General features: G+C 34.3%; 1 protein-coding gene across 8 annotated transcripts in view; it reads left to right on the plus strand.

Annotated features, from left to right (window-relative positions):
- Positions 1 to 3,587: 3,587 nt before the first annotated feature.
- The window catches only part of ROBO2 (roundabout guidance receptor 2), a gene marked incomplete at its 3' end in the record, with an annotated part of 1,552,622 nt that continues 1,530,405 nt past the window's right edge, over positions 3,588 to 25,804 (plus strand). For all 8 annotated transcript variants that reach the window (XM_080654546.1, XM_080654549.1, XM_080654547.1 and 5 more), the window contains exon 1: positions 3,588 to 4,149. In XM_080654546.1, coding sequence (XP_080510672.1) covers positions 4,020 to 4,149 — 130 coding nt within the window. In that variant the 5' untranslated portion in view covers positions 3,588 to 4,019. The remainder of the gene's footprint in view (positions 4,150 to 25,804) is intronic.

Consider the following 25,804-nt stretch of genomic DNA (forward strand, 5'->3'; position numbering starts at 1 on the left):
ATCTTTTACTCTTCCAACCCTCCTGGAGCCCTAACTGGTTTTCCCAGACCCCTGCACCAGACTCTGGAAAACAGAACACTGAGAACATACGGAGGGTTCAAATCCTGGCTCTGTCATTTACTCACTATATGATATTGAACAAGTAATTATCCATAAAATATGACTGCTAATGGATTCACCTCAACAGGTTTTTATGAAGATGAAATAACTAAAATACAGAAAGCAATTAAAACCTGGCACACATTGAGTGTGCTATCATTACTTGCTATTCTTTTATATAAAGATGTTACTTAACATTAAGCTAGCAGGTTGCCAGATGGGAGGAAGGTTGGTGGGCTGGGTGAAAAGGGTGAAGGGATTAAGAAGTACAAATTGGTAGTTACAAAATAGTCACAGGGATGTAAAGTACAGCATGGGGAATATAGTCAATAATATTGTAATAACCATGTATGGTGTCAGGTGCATACTTGAATTAAGAAGTGTGTTCTTATACTTTGTAAGTTATATGACTGTTTAACCACTATACTGCACACTTGAAACTAATATAAAATCTATAATAATGAAAGCATAATATGCTAATTAGACAGGACAGCTAAACGACCTTTCAGACATCCTTCTGGATGAAGCTGTGGCGGGAGGAGCTGAGGCAGAGGCAATTAGGGGTGATCAGGCAGGCAGGCAAGTGGTTAGGGGCAATCAGGCAGGCAGGTGAACAGTTAGGAGCCAGTGGTCCCAGATTGTGAGAGAGATGTCCGACTGCCAGTTTAGGCCTGATCCCGCAGGCCTAACCAGCAGTTGGACATTCCCCGAGGGGTCCCGGATTGTGAGAGGGTGCAGGCCAGGCTGAGGGACACCCCCATGCACAAATTTTGTGCACTGGGCCTCTAGTAATTTACAATATCAACTGTAATAAAAGAATAAAATAAATTAATAAATATATTGCCTCACAAAAAAGTCATGCAAGCTTCTCAAATGGGTTAAGAGTACAGAAAGTACAGTTTAGTAGAGAGCATAGCATAGTGATTTGCTAAGACTCAAAGCTGAGCTATTTAAGTTCTATGACTGTGGGTAAGTGACGTACATTCTCTGTGCCTCAGTTTCCTAACGTACTAAATAGAGATTGATATTCTTACTTCATTGGATTTTTGTAACGATTAAATGAGTTAATCCATGTTAAGTACTTAGAATTTGCAAAAAGTTAGCTAATTTGTTATTATTAAATTAGGATGGAAGGCATTTCTACACTCATGCCTGTGCAGAAATATGTCTCATGTGGACCTTCCTCCACTCAATATTTCTCATTTTCTTCAAACTCCACCCTTATTTGTTCACTTTGGTACTCCCCCATTTGAGGTTTCCCTCAAATCTCTTCCAGTATTTAGAAACCTTGAGTAGCATTACACACCTGAGCCAGATGAGTTCTAGAGGAGAATGGCCTTCTCTCTATTAATGATTTGGTTCCTCTAATTCCTGTTTCATTTCCAGATATAGTTGTGGCCTGCTGTTTACTGGGAGTCCCCAAGAAGAAAGCAAATCTTAAAAATCTAATCTTGAAATTTTCTTAAGAGTAAACCTAGCTAATTGTATCCCATATTGAGAAAAGAGTGTTTTTCTACTAACCCCATTCTGGTCAGACCCTTCAGAAAAGTTTGACATCGCTACAAACATCCTTTCTGTTGCCTAAGTCTATTTGTCAGTTCCCTATTCCACATAAGGCTCAGGTAATTACAAAACGTAATTCACTAATTATGAAAGATTGTGTTGTTTCTTTCAAGAACAATGGAGCCAGTAGATAGTAAATATGTTTGGTTCTAGAATCTTGCTTAGAATGTGATGGTGAGGGAGTTGGCTAATTAATTTTACCAACTTCTGTTTACATGCTTTTGAGGAGAGAGGAAATGATTAGGTAAACAAAATTAAGAATGACTGGTAGTGAGAAAATAGAATTCTGAGTTAAATGTGAACTTACTGCCCTGGCAGGTGCTGGTCAGTGTTTGGAGCATTGGCCCCCACACTGAAGGGTCTTGGGTTTGATTCCTGGACAAGGACACATACCTATGTTGCAGGTTCTATCCCCAACCCAGTCAGGGCACATCTGGGAGGCAAAAATCCATGTGCCTCTCTCACATCGAGGATTCTCTCTCTCCCTCTTTTTCTCTCTCTCTCCCTCCCTCCCACTCTCTAAAATTAATGAGAAAATGTCCTTGGGTGAGGATGAACCAAAAAAATTGAACTTACCATTTTAAAGTTACATAAATGTAAAATTTTAAATTCACTAGTTATAAAATCAGCATCATATGAACTTTTTTTACTTCTCTAGTAAGTTTTCAAATTAGAAGTTGAATGCAAATTGATTATTGTTTCTAAACCAGGGGATAATCTATGAGTTTGTTTTGTGTATCCCATCATCTTTGATAAATATTATTTTTTATATATTAAAACAAATTTAATAACTGTCTTTTGAAATGTAATATAGTTTATCTCCACAAGATGCATTATTCTTCCAAAAGTACCTCTTTCAATAACATGATTTGAAAAGAGCAATTTATCCCATTTTGAAAGTGGAAACATCATAAAATTGGCGGTTATCATTATATAGCAATTGATTACTTTAAAGTACATAAATGTATAATTCATGCATTGTGGCTTACTGATTAAAGGGATAAGTGACCATATAGATAATACTAAGATGCAGGCAGATTTCAAATATTAGCTAGAATGTTTCAGTCATGATCATTCACTCCATACAGTAGAGACCAAATTACTTTGATATGATTTGCTTTTACCTGTCTCCTCTTCTTTCAAGGGCATAGTCTTTTTTACATACATATATATTTTATTAATTTTAGAGAGGAAGGGAGAAGGAGAGAGAGATGGAAACATCAATGATGAGAGAGAATCATTGATTGGCTGCCTCCTGCAAGCCACTGGGGATGGAGCCCACAACCTGGGGATTCTTGTACCCAGATGTTGATTATAACTACACCTTATGATCTGTAATGTTTTCATAAATATAATTGCAAAAGACTGACTTAGCGAGCTCTATATTTCCATAGTGATATACACAAATAAAAAATGTGCTTCCCTGTTGTGTGATTAGCACAACCGTGGCGGAGTCCCTGCTGGTGTCCAAAAGTTTGTTCACAGCACTCATGGTGGGTTCATTCAGGTAACACCCAAAGAACCTGACTTTAACACAGAAGACAACTGCAACTATTGAAAACTTGCCCTGCCTGTTTTATGGTTGTGGATAAAAATCATACACTTGGTGTTGTTCTGCTAATAAATATTTCAGACCCTTCTATGAATAATTAGTACAGACACAATCCCCTTTAAACATCTTGGGGTGAAGTAGAGGAAAAATAAAATGCCTTTTATGTTCCGTGCCTTTCCCTACTACATTGCTGGAATCCTCCTCTATCCACACAATAGATTAACTACCCTCTGTGCATACTCTATTTCCTCAGCCCTTAATATTCTGAAGCGGAACTGAAGCAGTCCTTATCTGTGGAGGCTCCTGGGCAATTTTCAAGCCCAGCACTACCCACCCAAGTGGCAGCGACACCGGCTTTCACAGAAGCCTTATTACTCTTAAAAGAGCAATTTGGTTGGTTGCACAGCTATTAGGATCACACAGCAGCCTGAAAGCTGTCAGTACAAATGCTGCTCATCTTTTTCACACGATACTGACATATTTTCTCTTTTCTGCTGGACACAGACATTGCTGGTTTTATCATTTGCAATCAAGCTCACCCAGAACGCTGAGGACTATATTCCCACGGAAAGCAAAGTGGAGATCAGAAATTATTGTACCGCCCCTGGAGCAGGAGCAGTGCTGCTGCGTCCAGAGAGGAGCCGGATCCGTGAGAAATGTAGCTTGGCTCAGGGCTAGTCGGGAGCTGCTCCTTCAGCTGTTAAAGATGGCAAAGCAGCACCTGCCTCCGGTTTTTCAATGATTAACGCTATTTCAGTACCCGGGGAAGAGGATGTGAGACACTGTGTGAAATTAACTTGTGGAGATGTTATCATCAGAGAAAGTGGGGAAAATTACTAGACTTGAACTTCTCTTCGTTTTGATGCTCTTTTTCTCTGGACCAACTCTGAGCAAGCTGACTCGGCCCCCCTGGAAAGGGAAGCCTTGGAAGGGGGGTAAGTGATAAAGTTTGCTGTTAAAGATCTAATTGGAGTTAGCGAGGCTGATCGATGGTAACTTGAGAGCTGAAGGTAGAGGGACTGCTCTGTTTGAAATCAGATTCTTATTTCAGGAAAGAATCTGTTGCAGGTAGCTAGGAAAAAGAGTTTTTCTCTGTTATTGATATAAATACATTTTTCGCAGTATTTATTTGCTGGGCTATCAAAGCAAGGATCCCCTCCCCCCCGCCCCCAGTGGAAGGATATAGGGCCAGATGCATGCTGCTCTAATTCAAGGATATGTTTAGTATTCCTAAGAAGCTGCATTATTTAAAAAAAGAAATGGGTCTCAAATATGTTAGATCTCGGAATTGTTAGCAGATTTTGTGAAATGATCAGGAGGATGTGTAAGAAGGGGAATGTTAGGAAAAGCAGTACCACCAACACTGATTTTCTGGCTGACTCTATCAATGTTGATGTGTTAATAAAGATAAATCACATTAACTTCATTGAAAAAAAGTCTGTTGAAAGAGACTAAGCCTTTCAGTATTTTGAAGTGCTATAATGATATAATCCATTTCTTTCTGCTGTTGAAAAATTGTGATATGAGATACTGTTTGGTACTTTGAACCTGCCTTTTTATGAAGTTCTGTTGATGTTGCTTTTCTTGAGTGCCATTTGTTTCTACTAAACACATGTTATCGGGGTATCTGTTCTGTGAATGCTATAAGCCAAAATGAGGCCGCAGAAATATTCCATGGGAGACTTTTGGGGCAGTGTTTGCCTGTTTTGGGAACAATCCTGATGGGAGTATCTGAGGATTTTACTTTGCAGCAGCATCCTTTTCAACAGCGTCTGGACCAACTCTGAGCAAGCTGGCTCAGACCCCCTACTATTTTGATCTTGGCTCTAAAATGTTTCCTGGGTCTTCCCACCTTTGCTTTACTGTCAGTGTTATGATGTGAGGTTAAAGAGAAGCATGTATAGTAATAAAAAGTTTTAACAATTTTTCACAGCATCTCTGCAGGATTTTCTAAATACACAAGCTCCTTCAGTGTTATCTTTCTGTTTCTCTTCTTATTGCATTAAGGTCTTGCAAATCTTCCACCTACTGTACTTCTAGGGAAAATTTCCAACCGGCACTTAGCTGAGATGATTGGTGCAGATGCACCCCAAGGAGTGGAGCTGCAAATTTTGGGGGGCCTTGTAAATTATGTTACTACGTTACTGTCTTTTCTAGTGTCATCTGATTTTTTTTTTTTCTTGCAAGCTGCAAGCTGTTATTTATGTTAGCCTGCATGGCAGCATTTTTGGTAGCTTGGGATCTAGAGATATATGGTGTTATCAACTCTCAAAGATGTCAGAAGTCTTAACTTGTACTTCTATATAAATTTTTTTAAGGATAGTGGGCACTACTAACATGTATGATTTGCTGTAGTAAACTTTAGCAGTGGAGTTTGGAGCTCTAGCAACCCAGTGAGAAAGTTACATAGCTGCAAGATTATAGAAAAAATGTTAACCTAGTCAGAATGTTTACTTCAAAATGATTGCACATGTTTCTAGGCATTTATTCATTCTGCACAGCTTGAGATACAGAGGCACTGGGTTCTATTTGTAAATCAGGTCTGAAAGGTTTCATTTTTGAGCACGTGACTTTTTCCAATGTCTTCTAACTAGCTCAGCTGGAAAGTTGTTCGCTCTGCTGTGCAACAATGATATGACTCAGTCAAGTTCAGGAAGAGGCGGTCATAGCAAAATATTTCATTTACTTTTAAAAGAGTCTTGTATATTTTAGAAAGGTCAGGCAAGTTACTGGAAAACTTTAAATGTATTGGCTGCTCTTTAAAATTATTCCCTTTTCAGTTCCTCTTTTTGTCATTGTATATGCATAGCATAAATATTTTCTACAGATTCTGGGTTTCTGCAAAGTAGCTTTACATTGATATGCATATGTATATGTATATGTTTAAATATTTATTTATTCATGAGCTTGGCTATTTGATGGTGGTGTGTTATCTTTCCAATGGGTTGTAAAATGCTGTTACTTTTTTCTTGGAGTATTATGCAGTCTTTGAAAACATATTTTTATAATTTTTCAACATTATTTTATCTTTTTAGGAAGTAGGAGTCTTTTTTATTATTTTGTAGACCACCTAACAGAAGTATATGTATATATGGGATGGTGTGGAGGTGGTGAATGAGGCTACTTACATTAAACACAATGGCCAGAGGCAAAGAGAAACAAGATTTAAAACAAAATTTTAAAGACAGTTTCTTTAACTATTCTTTATTTGCTATAAAATGGATGTTCTATTTCTAAATACCCTAGAAAAAGTAATAACAACAAAATGACAGAGTTTTCTTGTGAAATTTTTTTTTTTTTTGCATTCGCATTGCCTGTGTGCATTTGTTTTATTCTGATTGAGCAGCTGTCAACCTCCATATGGCAACCTGCCTGCACTGACAATTTCCATTTTTGTTGTATTAACAGAAATCACCATTCTGAGAGAAGGGGTTATTGGGACAGGGCTGGGGAGTGGTAGCATCATAGACCACTGAATAGCTGGGGCCTGTGAGGAGTGGTATCTACAGCATGTGGCCAGGCAGCTCAAAACAAGTATCTGTAAGCTGACTTGTTAGAGCATTTGGTGAAAATACTGATTATTGTTGGCTACCAAGGGATTTTAAGCTCATCAATGAACATGAATCACAAATATAGGTTAATAGGCCCGCAAGTTTTCCCTCAGGCACATGCTTTTGCCTTTAATCACAATATGTGAACTCCTTAGGGGAAAGCGGATGTCTCATCTGCTTAGTTCAGAGCAGTAGAAGTGATCCTAAGGTTGTATTCATGACAAACTAACTAAAAATCCTAACTATACTGCTGAAATCATCTTCATTAGGATTGAAGGACCTAATTATTTTGCATTTAATTAGTCTCATTGGAAAGAATGTCTAAAAGATATAAACAGCTCCATTTCAATGAGCATAACTTTATAGAGAAGTTTACATTAAAAGTGACCAATATATGTAATAAAAAGGGGATTATTAGAAATTAGAATTTAAGCAAAGTTTTAATATTTATAGCTGCTATTAAAAGTAAAAATAGGCAATAAATAAGTATAAATAGTAAAATAGGAGTAAAGAATAGGATAAGGATAGCACTAAGGGTGATAGTCAAAACATTAAGCACCTTTGTAATACAAACAGTGACCAATCAGAGTAGCCACTGATCAAACTAAGGGGAGGGACCAATGCTGACTGTCAATAATGCCCCACCCACACTTCCACTTGACCTTGACTCCATTTAAATTCCATGGAAGTGTTTGTTGAGTTCATTCAAAGTTCTCAGTTATGACAAGAGTTAAACTCTGTCAATAGAGCATGACATTATCGAAACTTTTGACGATTCAGAAAATACTTTCACAACATTCTGACTTGCTTCCTTTTATAAATTACAGCAGCCAGTTGTCCATATCTCTCTTTGCTAAACAAAGAAAACCTCTCTGGCAGTTATCTCCCCCTCTCTCTGAATAGTTAGAAAATATTGTGAGTACATGCTATCTCTTTGTATTATTTCATGGTGCATTGAATCACTGCCGTTGGGAATATCCAGAGTGGCATTTTATATTTTATGTCATAATTTTCATGGTCTCATATACTATATTGGTAATTATTTATATTTTTTGTTTGTTTTGAAATTTTCTGAAGCTTTTCTTGTTTTACTTTAAAAATTTTTTAAAATGTGCTGGTGTCATTTTTACAATATTGCTTCTGACTTCTTTTTTACTTATATGAGCTAGTAAAAAAAAATTGTTTTAGTAAGTACCTCACACAATCCAATATCTTCAATTCTTTGTTATTGTGTAAGAAATAAAGTGTTTTATTAATAAAATTTGAACATTGATAATTTAGTATATCACAAACACCAAAAAAATTAAAATTTTCTGGTTTGAAGAAACATAAATGGATCATTTTTTCTTTTTTTCTGGAATGCTCCTTTATTATTGTACTAGCTCTGACTACCAGATTAAATGCCCCCCAATGACATGCTGAGATCAATATTCCATGTCTTAAATGACTAGGGCATTTCATTCAGATCAGGAGACATTTGTCAGTCCTCACTTTACTTTATTGTTAAGTGTATCTATTTTGTATTTGTTTGCCACTTTGTAAGTTATTTGAAGAGAAATTTTGCCTTGATTAAATATGTTAACATTTAGTCTTACACCTACTAGATGCTCAGCAATTTATGAATTTATGAATAAGCAAAGTCTATGAAAAATTAGACTTGTTATAAAATATTCTATGACTTTAGGTATTAATGACATATTTCTTACTTCTAAATAGGTGCTATATCTTACCTTTCTAATGTTGGAAAATCATTTTTATTACCACACTTCACTACATTATTTAAATTTCAAGCTTAGTTGTAGAAAAATATGAATGTATTTATAGTATTATAAAACTTGGAAAATTCTGGCTCACTGATATAGAAAGTAGTACAGTAAGGAAAAAAAAGCAATGCTGTTCAAAAGTAATTTATAATGTGAGAATATGAACCTGGAACTGAACTATATGAATGTTCATGCAAAATAGTGTGTTCTTTGTGCTATGTATAATCACAACTTCTGTTTTTCATTTCTTTAAATTATTTAATCTCCATCTGTATGCAATAATAGATTTAATACCTTATATTTTCTACAACTGAAGAGTAAATTCCAACTCAAGTTTGAAATGAGTATATCTTTCCTATGGGGGTCAAAAGATTATCTGAGTATTTTTTTAGATGCAGAAATCAGGGAGTATGCTTAATCTGTGGTAAAATTTGGGCATGTTCTCTAATATTATTGAAAAATAGCATTTGATAAATTCAGCAGAGAAAAATTGGTTTTTGAGAATAATGGACTTTTCTTACTCTTAAAAATTATGACTTGAGTATATCTTATCCATAATCACTTTGTCTTTTATTCAGATTCACCATTTCATTTTTAACCTCCATGTTTCATTTTAGTTATCTATTATTAATGTAATGTGTTTGTTGCCATGTAATTAAAACACCTCGAGGTTTTATTTAATATTTACGTAAAATGCATTTTTATTGGATGACATATGGAGAAAAAAATTGAAGAGTTTTAACGTGTTCTTTATAGTAGAAAATAGGTGAAAAGAAGTTTTTTTTTTTTTAAACTTCTTACAAGTAGAATAATACTTTTATCAAAAGTGGGGAAAACTGAGGGAAGATGTGGGAGGGTGGGTGGGTGGGTGGGAAGAGATCAACCAGAGAACTTATATGCATATAAGCATAATCCATGAACACAGACAATAGGGTGATGAAGACCTGGGGCAGGAGGGTGGGGGCAGGCTAGAAGGGGTCAATAGGGAAAAAAGGGGACATATGTAATACTGTCAACAATAAAGATTTTTTAAAAAGTGGGGAAAACTATTGCTCAGGAAGCAAAGTGCTAATCCATTTTAAAGAATGTAGTTTGGGGGTTTATGTATTCTTTATAAAGTCAGATTGTGCCTGTGGAAAGTATGGTATGAACATATATAAATGCATGCCACCATTATCAGGTACATGTGCTAGATCCTATATGTTTGTGTCTGTCACTTCCACCCTCTCCACTTCAGAGTGAGGAATCAGAGCCAAATCCCACACACAAATAACTTTGTTCAGAAACTCAGAAGAAAATAAAGACATTTTATTTATTTATTTATTTATTTATTTACTTACTTACTTACTTACTTACTTTTAAAAACTTTTATTGAAAGGAAGGGAGAGGAAGAGAGAGATAAGAAACATCAATGATGAGAGAGAATCATTGATCAGCTGCCTCCTGTACACCCCCTACTGGTGGTTGAGCTCAAAACCCAGACATGTGCCCTTGACCAGAATTGAACCTAGGACCTTTTAGTCTGCAGGCCAATGCTCTATCCACTGAACCAAACCAGCTAGGTCAGAAATAAAGATTTTTAAAGAGTTTGTTTACTTTTTTAAAGAGATAAATTGAGAGTAATGAAATGCCCTGGCTATATTAGTATAGGGATTCATGAATCCTTAGGTAGGATTGTGTCAGCACTGCTGTTATAAGCTGTATTTTCAAAGAGTTTGCAAGTATGTCATAAAATGTTTGCTTCAGGATAGATCATGGCTAACATTTTCTTTTTTTCAAATTTAAACCTTCATCCTTCAAAGTTATTTATTTAAGTGTAAAAAGAAAGTAAAATATAGTTATGTTTATAGGCTTTGTTATTTGCAAAAGAATTAAAATTTTAAAATAAAAATTTTAGAAGTAATGAGAGTTGTAATAAGATCTAAGTCAATTGAATATTATGTGAATTAAATAGTGGCCTTGATCAGCCAAGACTGGGGATCTTTTATCTGTGAATGATTTTTGTTTGATTAGGAAACCAAGGTCATCCAAACAGGAGATAATATTTCCCTGAAAAGGGAAGAAAATAAGCCCATTACATCAGAAGACAATTCTATTTTCCAAGACCAGACTTTAACACATTAGGGCCTATGGCTTCATCTAAAGTTGTCTTTCAGCCATTTAGCCACACTAGTCCGTAGGATTGCTATTAGCCAGGAGTAGCATTTAAGAAATGTAACTAAAGAGTCACAATTTAGAGTTATATAGTTAAAGTCAAATCAAAGATCCAAAGTCCTTACTAGTAATTTAAAATGATTATACAGCTTCACAAATGAAAGGAATTTCTTTTCTGATTTCATATTAGGTTTTAAAAGCCATTTATTACAATAGGTATTCAAAATTTAGTCTATCAAAGACGCTAAAAATATATATGTTATATATAGAGCTTTCTACCCACTGGTAACTTGTAATGTATGAGTGTGAGGACTTTTATTTTGGGAAGGTTGGGGATGAAGGGGATACTTCTTCCCTTAAACTGGTATGTCTCCCACTGAGGTAAGTGAATGTAATGTTAAAAACAAAAGTTAAACTTAGTGCTATTTGAGGGTTGGAGGGTAATGTACAAATATCCAAATTATATTCTGAAGTGATCTTTCTTTATATAAATGCTACCTCAATTTAAAGTAAAATTGGGTTAGCTCCATTCAACATGTTTTACAAGTCACTTATTAACTTCTGGATGATTCACACTGATTTTTTGTGAGTTTGTCTTGTCTTTTCCATTTGTGCAATTTTTTTTTTTAAAGAGAGAATAACTGTCTTTTAAAGTACAATTAGCATTCCTATTCCTGTTTATGTGATATGTCAAAGTACCTTTAACTATGGGGTAGCTGTGTCAGTTCACCTTAACCTGTAAATTTCAATAATCTATTTGGGATCTTTGGTTTGTGGAAAGGCATGAGGATATAGTCTAAGAAACAGTCTATATTAGGACTAGTGTGGCTAAACAGGATTTGAAGGAAAAGTGGCTGTTTTTGACCACAGGGAGAAAGTAGTTGTGAACCCATTACCTCTCTAGGCAGGATGTGGTTTATACTTAACAGATTCAGTTTGAAATCTAGTCCAGTTTGCTGCTAAAACATTCTCCCTTACATCAAATTAAGTCTACCCTGTGTGCTTCAGCTCCCATTTTGTAATGGAGTTCTTTTGTAGATATTAATAGGGTAATATCCAATTAACAGTAGTATGCAGACACAACAATGAAAAAAACTTTGTATACATTTTCCAATAATATTTATTGAAATGGTTGCATTTTAAAATATTTGTACAAATTACCAAATTACAGTCTACATTCTCACACAGAGAAGATATTTGCCTGGTATTACTGAGGAAAATAGATTAATAAGTTAATTCAACACTGCCAATTTATAGCTCTTGGTATGTTGCCAGAATAAACATAGAAATTAATTCCTTCTGTCAATTTATGAAGAGTTCACCACATAGACTATTAGGACAGACCCTACATATGGTTGGTAGAATCCCTGTCATATCAATGTCAAAAGCTCTGCCATCGAAGAAGTAGTTATCAATCTGGGCAAAATCCAAGATTATGTTCTGGAGGCAGGGGCACATCATGAAATCTCTAATGTAACAGTTGGCAGCTAATAAAGAATTTATTTTAGGGCATCCAGAATGTAACTGAAGTCTCTTCCACAATCCATAGGGATACAAGAATTGCTTCCAGCTACCGCATGCAGATTTTCATTTCTCTAACAGAATGTCCCACTCCTGTTTAGGGAGTACATGGATCAGTGCACGGACACATGCAAGGACTTGGGGCTGAGGTGTTGACTGCCAAGTGTGATGAGTTAAACTTGAATCACTGTTAGATAGAGAACTTTGCTGATCATGCATTTCCACTCAAGGCCCTCAAAGGATTATGGCAGTAATTTGTACAAAGTGCAACAACATCTATTGTATTATTAGAAAAAAAATATGTATATCAGCTATATCTCTATACTTTGCTTATACAGTAGGAAACCTAATATATATTATATTCATTCAAATAAATACTTATGGAATGCTACCAAGAGAAACTTATAATTTAAATGGTTAGAGAAGCATAAAGATACATGTGGAAAAATAACTAGTGCAATGCATGAACTGTAAATTATGTGTCTCTGGTTTTTTAAGGCTCTGAATAGGTAAATATAAAAATAAAATATATTTCAAATGGTAACAACTATAATAATAAGGATGTGGTGATATAGAGCTGTATGTTATATATATATGCAGAGTGGGTCCCTTCCCTTCCCTTCCCTTCCCTTCCCTTCCCTTCCCTTCCCTTCCCTTCCCTTCCCTTCCCTTCCCTTCCCTTCCCTTCCTTTCTTTTATTTCCTATTTCTTAAGCACATACTCTGTGCTAGTCTCTGTGTTATATAATTTCTTTAAGTTTTGTGGCATAATGCTTGCATCAACCCTATCTGAAAGGTACTGCTATTTTTATAATCTCCATTTGTCATATGAGAGTAACACCTTGACTACAGTTATCAAGTGGTATATTTTTGAGCCAGGTACCCAACCCAGGCAAACAGTGTGATACATTTGGGGGATAGTCAAGTAATCAATCTGATACAGATGAGTAGCATGTGGAAAATTAGTGGGAAATAGCAGAATTAGTTAAGTATGGCTTTGAGAATCAGGCAGAGTGAACTAACATTTGTAGAACTGGGAACAATGGACCATTATAGGACTTAGTAAGACAAGTTATATGATGATTGCAATATTTAGGGAACAATGAATGGTACCAATTACCTGGGTATTTTGCAGATAACCATAATCCTGTAGAAAGCTTGCCTCATTATATTTGCAGGATATATTTGGTATCTTAAAAACAAAAGCAGTGACACAGAACCATGCACTAGAATAAAATTTCAGGTTTTGATGTTGGTCTTCTCACTGTGAAGAGTTTAATATAAAATATCACTGTTATTGAGATTTTTCACTGAAAACTGTTTGCCTAATATATAGTGTGTTGTGCAAATCAAATCATCTTTTTAAGTTGTTTATTTGACAGTTCAAAATACTATCTGTCAAAATTATTAAGTGATTTTGTGTTACAACTATAAATAAATTAGTCTCTGTATGTATGTGTATATAATAATATATACATTATATATAGGTATATATATGAATATATCCTATATATAAATAGTCCGTCTTTTATAATTATTGCATTTAACTATGTGTGTGTAAATTGTGTGGTTATGTAAATTATCAATTTTAAGTTATACATTTTATTTTATTATTTTTTAATATTTATTGTAGAAAGTATTATATATATTCCCTTTTCCTCCCATACTCTAACAGAAGCTTCATAGAGATATAAAAAATGTAGCTTAAAATCTCAATATATGTTTTCTAAAAAAAAGTCCTTCATACCATAATTAAATTATTGGATGGTCTTTAAGATTTACTTTTATAATTTTAAATGCATTATGCATATATAGAAAAACATGATTTTGAACTGTTTGAAGAATCTAGGCAAGTGACTGGATGCACTAGTTGAGTACATAATCTTGGCTTTAATATCTTTCAGATACATTTAAACACAGCTTTATGGTATGGTAGCTCACATTTGCTAAACTTTATTTGATATACATACAGAGACTAATTTATTATAGTTGTAACACAAAATCACTTAATACTTTTCCAAATCAAAATATTTTAACTTATAATAATAAATTTTAAAGGCATTATATAAAGATACTGTAAGCCAGTTTTACTTGTAATGTCATCTACTTTCAATTAGACCTAACTAGATTATTAAGAACTAAATGATCAGTAAAACTGAGAAGATCCATTCTTATGTACCTATTGTAGCTTAAATTCTTGTAATTTTGATTTCAAAAATCTTGGCTTTAATATCTTGCAGATACATTTAAACACAACTTTATGGTATGGTTGCTCAAATTTGCTAAACTTTATTTGACAATGTCATAAAAGTATAACAAATAAGTCGATTTTCTGTCCACACCTCTACCATTTATTAGCTATTTTTGACTCCTCTAATTCTTAGCATTCTCACTATATTATTTTGTGTGAAAAAATAAGACAATATATCTAAAGTTACTAACAGCAGTTTTTAATAAATATTTTATCCATAAAATTAAATAAGATCAAATATTTTATTTATTAGTATCAGCACACACACACACACATACACAAGCTAAAAGTTAATCACTAACATTTACTGAACACTACTTGTATGCCAGAATTGTGTAAATGCTTTCCATGCATAATCTTGTTTAATCCTATATCTATATATTAGGCCCTACTTTTTCTCTTACTTTGCAACTCAAAGAGCCAAATCTGTTTTTTTCTCTCCTCATTTGAATTCATCAATCTGTATTTTAGACTCATTAAATATGTAAAACTATTAGTTGTGTTTATTTGTGTATGTACATATATATAATTTTTAGTCAAATAAAATACAATCATTCAACAAGTCAATAAATAAAATACTATTATCACATCTGGCTTAAAGTAAGGAAAAGTATGTACATAATTAATAGGTTATTTGGGAAGGAAATCCAAGATGATATTCTTAGGTGGCATGTAGATCATCGCTCCCATATAGTATATATAAAATTGGAGCATTCACAGGGGCAAAATTGGAATTGAATGAGCCCAGTCCAAAACCAGATGGCAAGAAAAAGTTTCAAGCTGTTTCATTTGGTAGTTGGATTTAGATTTTCACGTGGTGCATTACATTATAAGTTCAAATTAATTTTAAACTTTTAATTTTTCATATATATATATACATATATACATATATATACACACACACATATATCTATATATCTATATCTATATCTATATATATATATATATCTTTATGACTCATAGCACATGCGTTGTTGTCTGTCTTGTTGCCAATGAATCTAAAATGGGCACCAAACAGCTTTTTACTCTACATTAAATGCACACAGAATAGCACTTAAATGTGTGCATTTTGAACTCTTCTCAATAAAAGTTTTAAGAGGCAAGAAGCTTTTTGTACTTCAGGGTCACTGTTAGTCTGAATAATACATAAACATGGAGAAACAGGAGAAGTTTTACTGAGAATTGCAACATAGCTTCAATAAAATTACCTATCTTTATCACAATTGATGAGTTTGGTGTGCCATTAAAACTTATACTAAATATTCAATGTCAATGTATTCTGTTTTGCCCTCCTATCAGAACCCATTTTAAAGGGAGAAATTTTAGGAGAAAACATGGGTAGTACTTTGAGGTACCAAGAGTTAAACACTAACAAGGAAAAAGGTCACTTTTATAGTCTCAAAAACCACAGGGGGCGAATAAATGCTATTGAGACACAATACATGGGGTCCACTTGAAATGAAGCTCTGTGCTCTTTTCCACTCAGGACTCATTCATGGGGTTGCTTATGTACACCTTAAATATACAGCAAAATTCATTCTTAAAATATTGCACAACTACTAAGTTAAGATGATTCCTAAATGTCCCTATAAATATGACTGAAAATTTGATGGGGCAGAAAAATAAATAGGATTTTCTCTCTCATTTAACCAATTGATAATTGCTTTAATCCTTTAAATTGATTAATAATATGTTCGCTATGGGCTGATTATTTGAGGCAGAGATCTTAAGTAATTTACATAGAGTTTGAATTTAAAATCATGCCTAAATGTCCAGGTGAATCTGGACATTTTAAAGCAGTACATGAAAACAAGTGTCTTTAGTTGGTAAAATAAAATTTGATTTCAAGTGAGATTTTTTTTCAAAAAAAAAAAAAAATGCTTACCCGTAGCTACTTGAGGAGGAAAAAAAGCACTTGCAAATGCAATTTTTCTGTTATCTGCTTTAGTCTGAGAATGTGGTTTTCAGAAGATGATTTTTTATTGTTGACACTATTACATATGTCCCCCATTTTTGTAAATAAATTTTTAATGTTAACAGAAATATCACAAACAGGTCAATCACTGTAAATATGATAGCCTATAAAATAACCTCAAATACTTTTAAATGCAACATTTCATTTAATACTACACTGTAAAGTTGTATATATTTTTATATTCTGGGACATCACTGTGACTCAGGGTCATCATTATGAATATCAACTATTATAGTATCAAAGCAAAAAAGAAGTCAGTTAGCAGAATTTTACATTCATTATATTGTGTATAATGAATACACATTAAGTAGAGTAAAAACATACTGTTTTTTACATATGCATTTTAGGTTTGTAAATAACTAATGAAATCATGAATACTTTGAGAAGGAAGTCTCATTATGCCATTTTTCCCACTTGTCTCTTAGTTTGAATTAAAAAGTAATATAAATGCTACCTTACAAATGTTTGGAGTATCAGATAGAAGCAGTGTTAGTGAATGAGTTTGGTTGTAGTCTGGATGATATATACCTTTGTCTATATTTTAGTCAATCTATAGGCCAAAGCAGTTAATGTCAAATGTTTCTCACCTGCTTTTTCATGAATGCCACTTAAGGCATAAATACATCATTATAAATTTTTTTAATTCTTTCTTTTGATATTGTTAACAATCATGTTCCTATGAGATTTTGAAATATTATAACATTTGAAAATATGTTGAAAAGGAAGCATTATTGTTCATTGAGCAAAAATGGTGTTAACTGTACCACTACAAGCTGTGTGGCTTTAAAGTATGATCAATTAAAATATTGTTCAGAATTCAATTATTCTGATCTGAGAGTATTGTAGAAAATATATTTCTAACCAGCTGAGAAATGAACACTGGGTCTTTAAAGAATTTCAGAACTAACTAAGGACAAAACATGTTGGAGAGCATGATAAATAGGAGTTCTTTATGAGTTTTAGTAACTATCATATCATTTTAGCAGAGCTTAGTTCCTAGATAAACTTAAGCTCAGGTCAACTTAATTTTCATTTTCACAATAACACATCATCAATCTACATAGGAATGCTTGGAAAAGTGTTTAAGAGAAACCCACATTACTATAACCCCTCCTCCTAAGAATAATCACTTCAATGCTGCCCACTACTTCTGAATGCCAAGAAAACTACTAAAATATATACATACCCACATATACATATACATACTGGTAAACAGATACATTAGGTTATATAAAAACATATATATATATATATATATATATATATATATATATATTTAATGTAGAATATATATATAGAATTATTAATTTTAAATATATAATTTTGTATCTTTTTTTTTACTTAAATTTAGATTATGTCAAATTTTGCCCTATTATTCTGTTAAAAATATCTTTGAGCATAAATTTGATCATTCTCTTGGCAGGTTTCCAGAAGTAGGATTATTATCTCAAAAGGTATGATTGTTTTAAGGTTCCGGATTTATAATGTCAAAGCTCATTGCATAAAAGAGTTTCAACTTACATGATGAATGAAATTGTATTTGAATTAATAGTAAGATACACTTTTAATAGTATGAAATTATTTTTTCAATTTTATATAAATATACTATTCTCTAAATATAATATTCTCTTATTTTAATTCAAATTTATTTTATTGGTAGTACATTTGAATTATATATATATATATATTCCTTAGTAATACAAATGTACATTTTATAAATTTTCTTTCCATTTAATATTAGAAATACATACTTTATCAATTTTATTTTCAATTTAACTACATGAAAAATAATGCTTTTAAATTTAATAATGATGATCAGCAGTGTCACAGTTCAATACCATAAAAAGCAGAAATTTATTGAAAATCATTCCTTGATTTTTCTAATCAATATTTAACTTGAGCCTTTTATACATTTGAAGTAGATGATGATGGCCAGAGCCTAACATGAAAAAAATTTCTTCCACATCAATATATAAACACTTTAGATTAGTTCTGAATAGCTTAAACATCACTGACATCATTTTTGTGAAAAAAAAAATCCTTATTTAAACAGGCAGTGTAATGTGAAGATTAAGAGAAAGGTAAATCCATATTTTGGCTATACTCATATATATGTACATTTTAAAAAGGAAATAGTCTGTATGCCATGCTGTTTAAACAGTGGAATAAAGAACATATAGACAATAGAAAATAGGGTGTTGAAAAGTTTGCAATCCTTATGAAAAATGTTTTTAAAAAGCATAGGCTCATTAGCCTAGAAAATGAATAAGATAACTTTGTTCAGAGTCACATGGAAAGATGGAAAAAATGTAGTCTGGTACTTCAAAGATAAAGGTAAGAGATGCCCTAGATGCTTAGCTAAATTAATTGATGCTTTAAGAAGTTTCATATTTCAGATCAATGTAAAAAATAATGCCAAAAGGGCTAGAATTTTCTGAGCATGAGATGTCTGTCTTGTGGACATTGATATATATATATATATATATATATATATATATATATATATATATATATATATTGTCACTAGAAGTTGGAGGAGAGTATGCAGGACTACCTATTAAGAGGGATTATCTCTTTGTTCTTATCCAACTCTCTGATTGTATGGTTATACAAAATAGAAATAAAGCAGCATCTTGCTGTTAAATCATTCAAAGATATTTCCCAAAGTATTAATTATAGTAATTGGAAAATTTGCTAACCATTGAGCATTTTATGTTTTTTAATAATTTTGAGAACTTTTCTCTAAATTAGTATTAGTTTCCTGATATAAAATATCATTTTATTTTTTATAGAATATGTCATTAATTGCCATAGAAAATCCCGACCTCAGAAAGAATGGCAATGAGTAACAAGACCCCAAAACAGATGACTAAGCAAGCATGCAGATTGGTTTACCAGAATGTCACAGTTCCCCAACATAGGAAAAAGTCTCAGTGGATCAGAGCAAGCCAGTTAACAAACTGCACTCTCAGGACATCACAGTTACAGCAAGAGTCTGAGTGTGAATGTTCTATATCCTTTACACCCAAGCCCCACAGATTGATACAACAGGGCAGATGATAATGTAGCAAAGGAATCCAGGTTTGGGGATTCACATTTTTTTATAGCAAACAGCAAATATGCTGTCCCCCTAACAAGGGGAATAAGTCATTGTAAGGTAGTCAGGTAGTCATGCTGACCTTTTTTTTTCTCAATTTTTCATTATTTTTTTATTTTATTTTAATTTTTTCCAATTTTTTTTTTATTGATTAAGGTATTACATATGTGTCCATATCCCCCCATTGCCCCCCCACCCCACTCCCATACATGCCCTCACCCCCCAGTGTCTTGCGTCCCTTGGGTATGCTTATATGCATGCATACAAGTCCTTTGGTTGATCTCTTACCTCCCTCCCTGCTCCCCAGCCTTCCTGCTGCAATTTGACAGTCTGTTCAATGCTTCTCTGCCTCTGAATCTATCTTTGTTCATCCGTTTATAATGTTCTTTATTATCCATAAATGAGTGAGATCATGTGGTATTTTTCTTTCACTGATTGGCTTATTACACTTAGCATAATGCTCTCCAGTTCCATCCATGCTGCTGCAAATGGTAAGAATTCCTTCTTTTTTACTGCAGTGTAGTATTCCATTCTGTATATGTACCACAGTTTCCTAATCCACTCACCTGCTGATGGGCACTTAGGCTGTTTCCAAATCTTAGCTATTGTAAGTTGTGCTGCTATGAACGTAGGGGTGCATATATCCTTTCTGATTGGTGTTTCTAGTTTCTTTGGATATATTCCTAGAAGTAGAATCACTGAGTCAAATGGGAGTCCCATTTTTAGTTTTTTGAGGAAACTCCATACTGTTCTCCACAGTGGCTGCACCAGTCTGCATTCCCACCAGCAGTGCAGGAGGGTTCCTTTTTCTCTGCATCCTCGCCAGCACTTGTCATTTGTTAATTTGTTGATGTTTGTTGATGATAGCCATTCTGACAGGTGTGAGATGGTACCTCATTGTAATTTTGATTTGCATCTCTCAGATGATTAGTGACTTTGAGCATTTTTTTTCATATGTCTCTTGACCTTCTTTATGTCCTCTTTCAAAAAGTATCTATTTAGGTCTGTTGTCAGTTTTTTTATTGGGTTGTTTATCTTTCTTTTGTTAAGTTGTATGAGTTCCCTGTAAATTTTGGAGATTAAACCCTTATTGGAGATAACATTGGCAAGTATGTTCTCCCATGCAATGGACTTCCTTCTTGTTTTGTTGATGGTTTCTTTTGCTGTGCAGAAGCTTTTTATTTTGATGTAGTCCCATTTGTTTATTTTCCCTTTAGTTTCTGACCTTCTTAATTGCCTATGCGACCTGCTGCAGGAACAGCTCAGAGTCAGGGGACAGTTTTGTTTTGTTGCGTGGCAGACTCAGCAAGGACTAACAGGAAATGGGGTTAATGATAGTCTGATGTCTGAAAATTAATAGAAACTTTCAATCCAATTTAAAAAAAAACAACAACATTTCCTCAGGTTAAACACTTACTCCTAATTGGGGAGAAAAAAATTCACTGGATGTTGGAAACCGCCCATTGTCCTCACTAGCAGAGAGGTGTGGACAAGGAACCAGAAGGCTGGTCAACCTTGAAGCTCTGAAAGGTCAGAGCCAACCACCCACTATCTAGTTGAGACAATGGTAGCTAAAGCAACCTCCACCTTTTAATCTTATATAAATCCTTGCTGATTGGCTATTACTGGAATTGCCTGCCTAGAGCTCTGGGTGGATCCCATAGTCTTAATAAAAGGGATCACTAGGCCAGAGCAAAGCAGAGTCCTTCTCCTTGAGTTGGGCTCCCGCCTGGCCCCCAATATTTCCAAATTAATATTTTCTAGTCTCTTTCATTTGTGTGCGGCCTCCTCCAGAGCCCAAACCCTGAACCTGAACCCTGAACCACGTGGGACATGAAAGGGGTTCACTGCAAACTGGCGCCCAATGTGGGGCACTACAACTCGAGCTCTTTTTTCCAAATCCTCTTTGAAGTCCCTTGCTTATGCAGGAGCAGTAATGCATTTCTTTAAGACATCATAACTTAGTGTTCCTTGTGACTACACTGAAGCATTTTCAAACGTCTAATAGCAAGAGGATCTGGCTTTCAGGAATCCAATGTATCATGCAAAATATATACTTCAAAACCATTTATTTGAATACTAAATGTAAAGAGATCATACTTTTAAAACAATATTACTTCAACATTTTCATATATCCCTGTAGATTTTTGAAAATGTTTGAAAAATGATTGTAGAGTAATGGAATGTGTATAAGAATTGTACATTGAACTGGGAGGGGCAGTATGGAACAGAAGCCAGGTGAGGTAGGCTGTCCACACTTAAAGCACCTTATAGTCTAGGGAAGCACACAAAGTAAAACAGAATTATGCATATTTGCAGGAGAGATAGAAAGGAGCTCAATTAATTGCAGAGATAAACAAGGTTCATAACTAAACATGATGGAGGAATAATCAATGTGACAGAAGGAATAAAAATATTTTTTCAATATCTGAAAACTAGCCGAAACCGGTTTGGCTCAGCGGATAGAGCGTCGGCCTGCGGACTGAAGGGTCCCGGGTTCGATTCCGGTCAAGGGCATGTACCTTGGTTGCGGGCACATCCCCGGTGAGGGGTGTGCAGGAGGCAGCTGATCGATGTTTCTCTCTCATCGATGTTTCTAGCTCTCTATCCCTCTCCCTTCCTCTCTGTAAAATATCAATAAAATATATTTAAAAAAAATATCTGAAAACTAGACTTGTTATGATTTTCTTTGCAAGAAGTATTTTTATAGCAGAGTTTCTTAGTAGTGTAATTATCATGCCTGTATGAGTATATGATCATTCAACCATGCTATTTTTATTTTTGTTCTTTTTGCAGTGTCATTTGGGAATGTCTTAATACTTATTTTTATAACAGAAATGTAAAGGGAGAATACATTTTCCTTCAATTCTGCTTAAATAGAAACATACTTTTTACAAATAATAATGTTGGTATTCTTAGTTTCAGAATCTAAATACAATACTCATTCTTACAACGTTTGTAAAAAATGTAATAAAAGACTATTTTAAAGAGTCATTTGAGTAAAAAAAAAAAATAAGGTCTGAATTTCAATAGCCCATCCTCATAGAAATTCTATTTTGGTTGACTAGATCTCATCGATTCATTTTGATATTACATATAAATGAAAATACCAAATGTCTTTTGCTTTGTCAGTGAAAAAGTAGTTTGGGTTTAACAAATGGACTAGTGATGTCTATTTGGAAGCTTCGTGACATATTAAAGCAATTGATGAGGTATAATTTGTTGTGGGATCGCATCTGATTGATGGTTTACTACCTACCACAGCCTCATCTGCCATGATATTCCAATAATAAATGTTCATTGCTAGACAGTGTTAAATGTGTTCTATCTAAATCATTCGCTACTTACAATTTTCAGTGTATATGAATCAAATGTTGTTTATAGTTGCCTTCAATAGGATTTATCAGTTTGAAGCTTTTCTACCATTTCAAAAAGGATAACTAAGGTAAAGGTTTTTGAATAAGTATTTTGAGTCCACCAGTGGTAATGTACTAAGAATTCAGTAAAAAGGTAAATATTAAGTAAGTTATCTTAAAGAATAAAGTTAAAATATGGTTTTGTAACATTTTTTTTGGTTCTAAACATAGGAGTTAAGTATTTGCATGATACGTTGTTTTTAGAAAAAATGATTAAAACAAATGGAAATTAAAAAAATATTTATCATTTGTTAAAATTACCTTAGGAATCTTGTTGCTAGCATTTATAAATAATTTATATTCTTATATATAGCCACTCCTGCAGCTTTGAATCTGAAACTGTCTTTCAACCACAAGCTTCTACTTTTTATATGTAACCTCACTTCACAGCTACTAAGTCTAGCCTTGATCCCATCTCTTTTTATTTCTTGTGGACTTTCACCCCATCTGACTCTTATTTTCTTTATGGCTCTAGATTCCTTGTTGCTTGGTTTTAACCCCATGATTTGACATTGTCAGCCTGTGATCAATGTTTGTTGATATCCAAGCATTTGTGCATCAATCACCCCACATAAAACTTCTGTCTGCATCTCACATCCAGAGAAATACATCCAATATTTTGTTTATTTAAATCTAATATCTGGATTATTTAAACAAATGTCTATTTGATGTCATTTCTATATTGCCTGGATGATGAAAACTCTTGAGATGATCTTAATCACTACAAAAATAGAAATATAAAGCATAGGTTTATATTTTGATCCATTAATTCCTAATGTAAATGGCATAATGGGGCGTTATCTTTGTGTTTCATGAATGAAGAAATTTTGATAAAAATGATTCCTTTGTCCTTTGCCTAGAGTCACTTCATAAGAGGGATTTTGGTTTCAGCCAGAGAATATAATTTGTTTCATATTTGCTATACATTATATATATACAGTACGTCCTTGGGTTACATTGGAGATCCATTCCTATGGTGCAACATAACGCGATTTTCGCCGTAAGTCGGAACCCACCTACATAAGCACCTACGTCACATGGAGCACATACACAGCAGTAATGAAGTGAAACAGTAAGTAAAATTTAAAAGAAAGATAACAATTCCTGACCTTTACTTGTGGTAAATAAATAATAAAAAACATAAAGCACATATATACATACCTCAAAATGATGGAACTTTTTTTTTTATAAATAAATGGGAGATGGTGATGTAACCATGAAACAATGTATGTCGAGTCCGATGTAACCCAAGGACTGCCTGTATGTATATATATGTATACTAGAGGCCCGATGCATGAAATTTGTGCAGGGGGCTTGGCCCTCGCATTCACAGCGGCTTGCTTCGGCCCTCACAGCTCCGGCTTTGTCTGGAAGGTCATCCAGAAGGTTGTTCGGCTGTCCAGTCTAATTAGCATATTATGCTTTTATTATTATAGCTGTATATACATATATATACATATATATATATATATATATATATATATATATATATATATATATTTATAAAGGTGTTTTATGACCCCCAATTTAAGACTATCCCCCATCTGTTTATATTGAGAAAAACAGCATTTTAAAAAATATCTGTATAAATTACTCTCATTTTCTTTTAAACTATCACATTAATTTGGTTTTTGAATGTGGGTGGGGAAAAATCTGTACTCTCTAGCCAATGAATGTAATTTAATACTTTCCACCGCTTTATGCCACATAAACATATAATTTTTCCCTTAAGAATATAGTTAGTGCATTCCAGATGATATTTACATAATGAACATAGTGAAACATTACACTGGATATAAAAATAAGTTATATAATAGAAGGAAGGTCTGAGCTGAGTAGGGAATTCTGTGGGGTTTTTTGTTGTTTTAGAGTGAAGTGGTTTTCCAACGTCAGTGAATATTCGTATCACTTGGAGGGCTTGTCAAAACAGTGCTGGGGCCCATTCCCATAGTTTCTAATTCAGGAGGTCTGAATTGAGACCCAAGAGTTTGCCTTTATAACAATTTGCAGGTGATGCTGATGCTGTTGGTCCTGGGGACACACTTTAAGAACTAATGGTTTATTAGCATTGTTCTTTGAGTAAAGGTCTTTCTAAAAATCCTGGAATCATCCTATATAATAAAAGTCTAATATGCAAATCAACCAAACAGCAGAACAACTGGTCAGTGGGGGGTGGGGCCGGCAAGCGGGTGATGCCAGGCCAGCCAAGGTGGATGCGAGTGGGCAGAGGGAGGGGAAGGCAATTGGGGGGCAGTGGCGACCAAGCAGCCAACTCCACCCCCTGATTTCCCCACCAGTCACCTCCTGCAGAGGGAGGAAGCTGGTAACAGGGCGATGGGGTGATGGGAGGCGGGGCCACAGCTGCCCCCTAGTCATCAGTGTGCTTCCACAGGGGGAGCGCCACTCAGCCACAAGCCTAAGCCATCAGTTGGACATCCCCTGAGGGCTCCCAGACTGCAAGAGGGCACAGACTGGGCTGAGGGACCCCCTTGAGTGCACGAATTTTTGTGCACCAGGCTTCTAGTTATCTCATATGATCCCTATGACCATGGATAGCTTAAATAACCTCTCTGGAACCAGTGTTTCAAAGTTTGTCAAATGCAAATTGTGGTACCTGACTGAGAAAGTGGTTGTGATCATTGAGATACTGTAGATAGACTGCCAACAGCAATATCTGGCACACATTAGCTATGAGATGACTCTTAACTGCCTTTCCTATCTGCAGATGTCCTGCTGTGTCATGATTATCATGCTGAATAAATGAGTAGAAAAAAATTGCCTCAAGTTTCTCTGTTTGTGTAGCACTTGGTAAATTAAGAAAACATATGTATAACTCATATATGATGCATTCAATAAACCTTAT

This window comes from Plecotus auritus, assembly GCF_963455305.1.
Source record: "Plecotus auritus genome assembly, chromosome: 2".
Classification (NCBI taxonomy): domain Eukaryota; kingdom Metazoa; phylum Chordata; class Mammalia; order Chiroptera; family Vespertilionidae; genus Plecotus; species Plecotus auritus.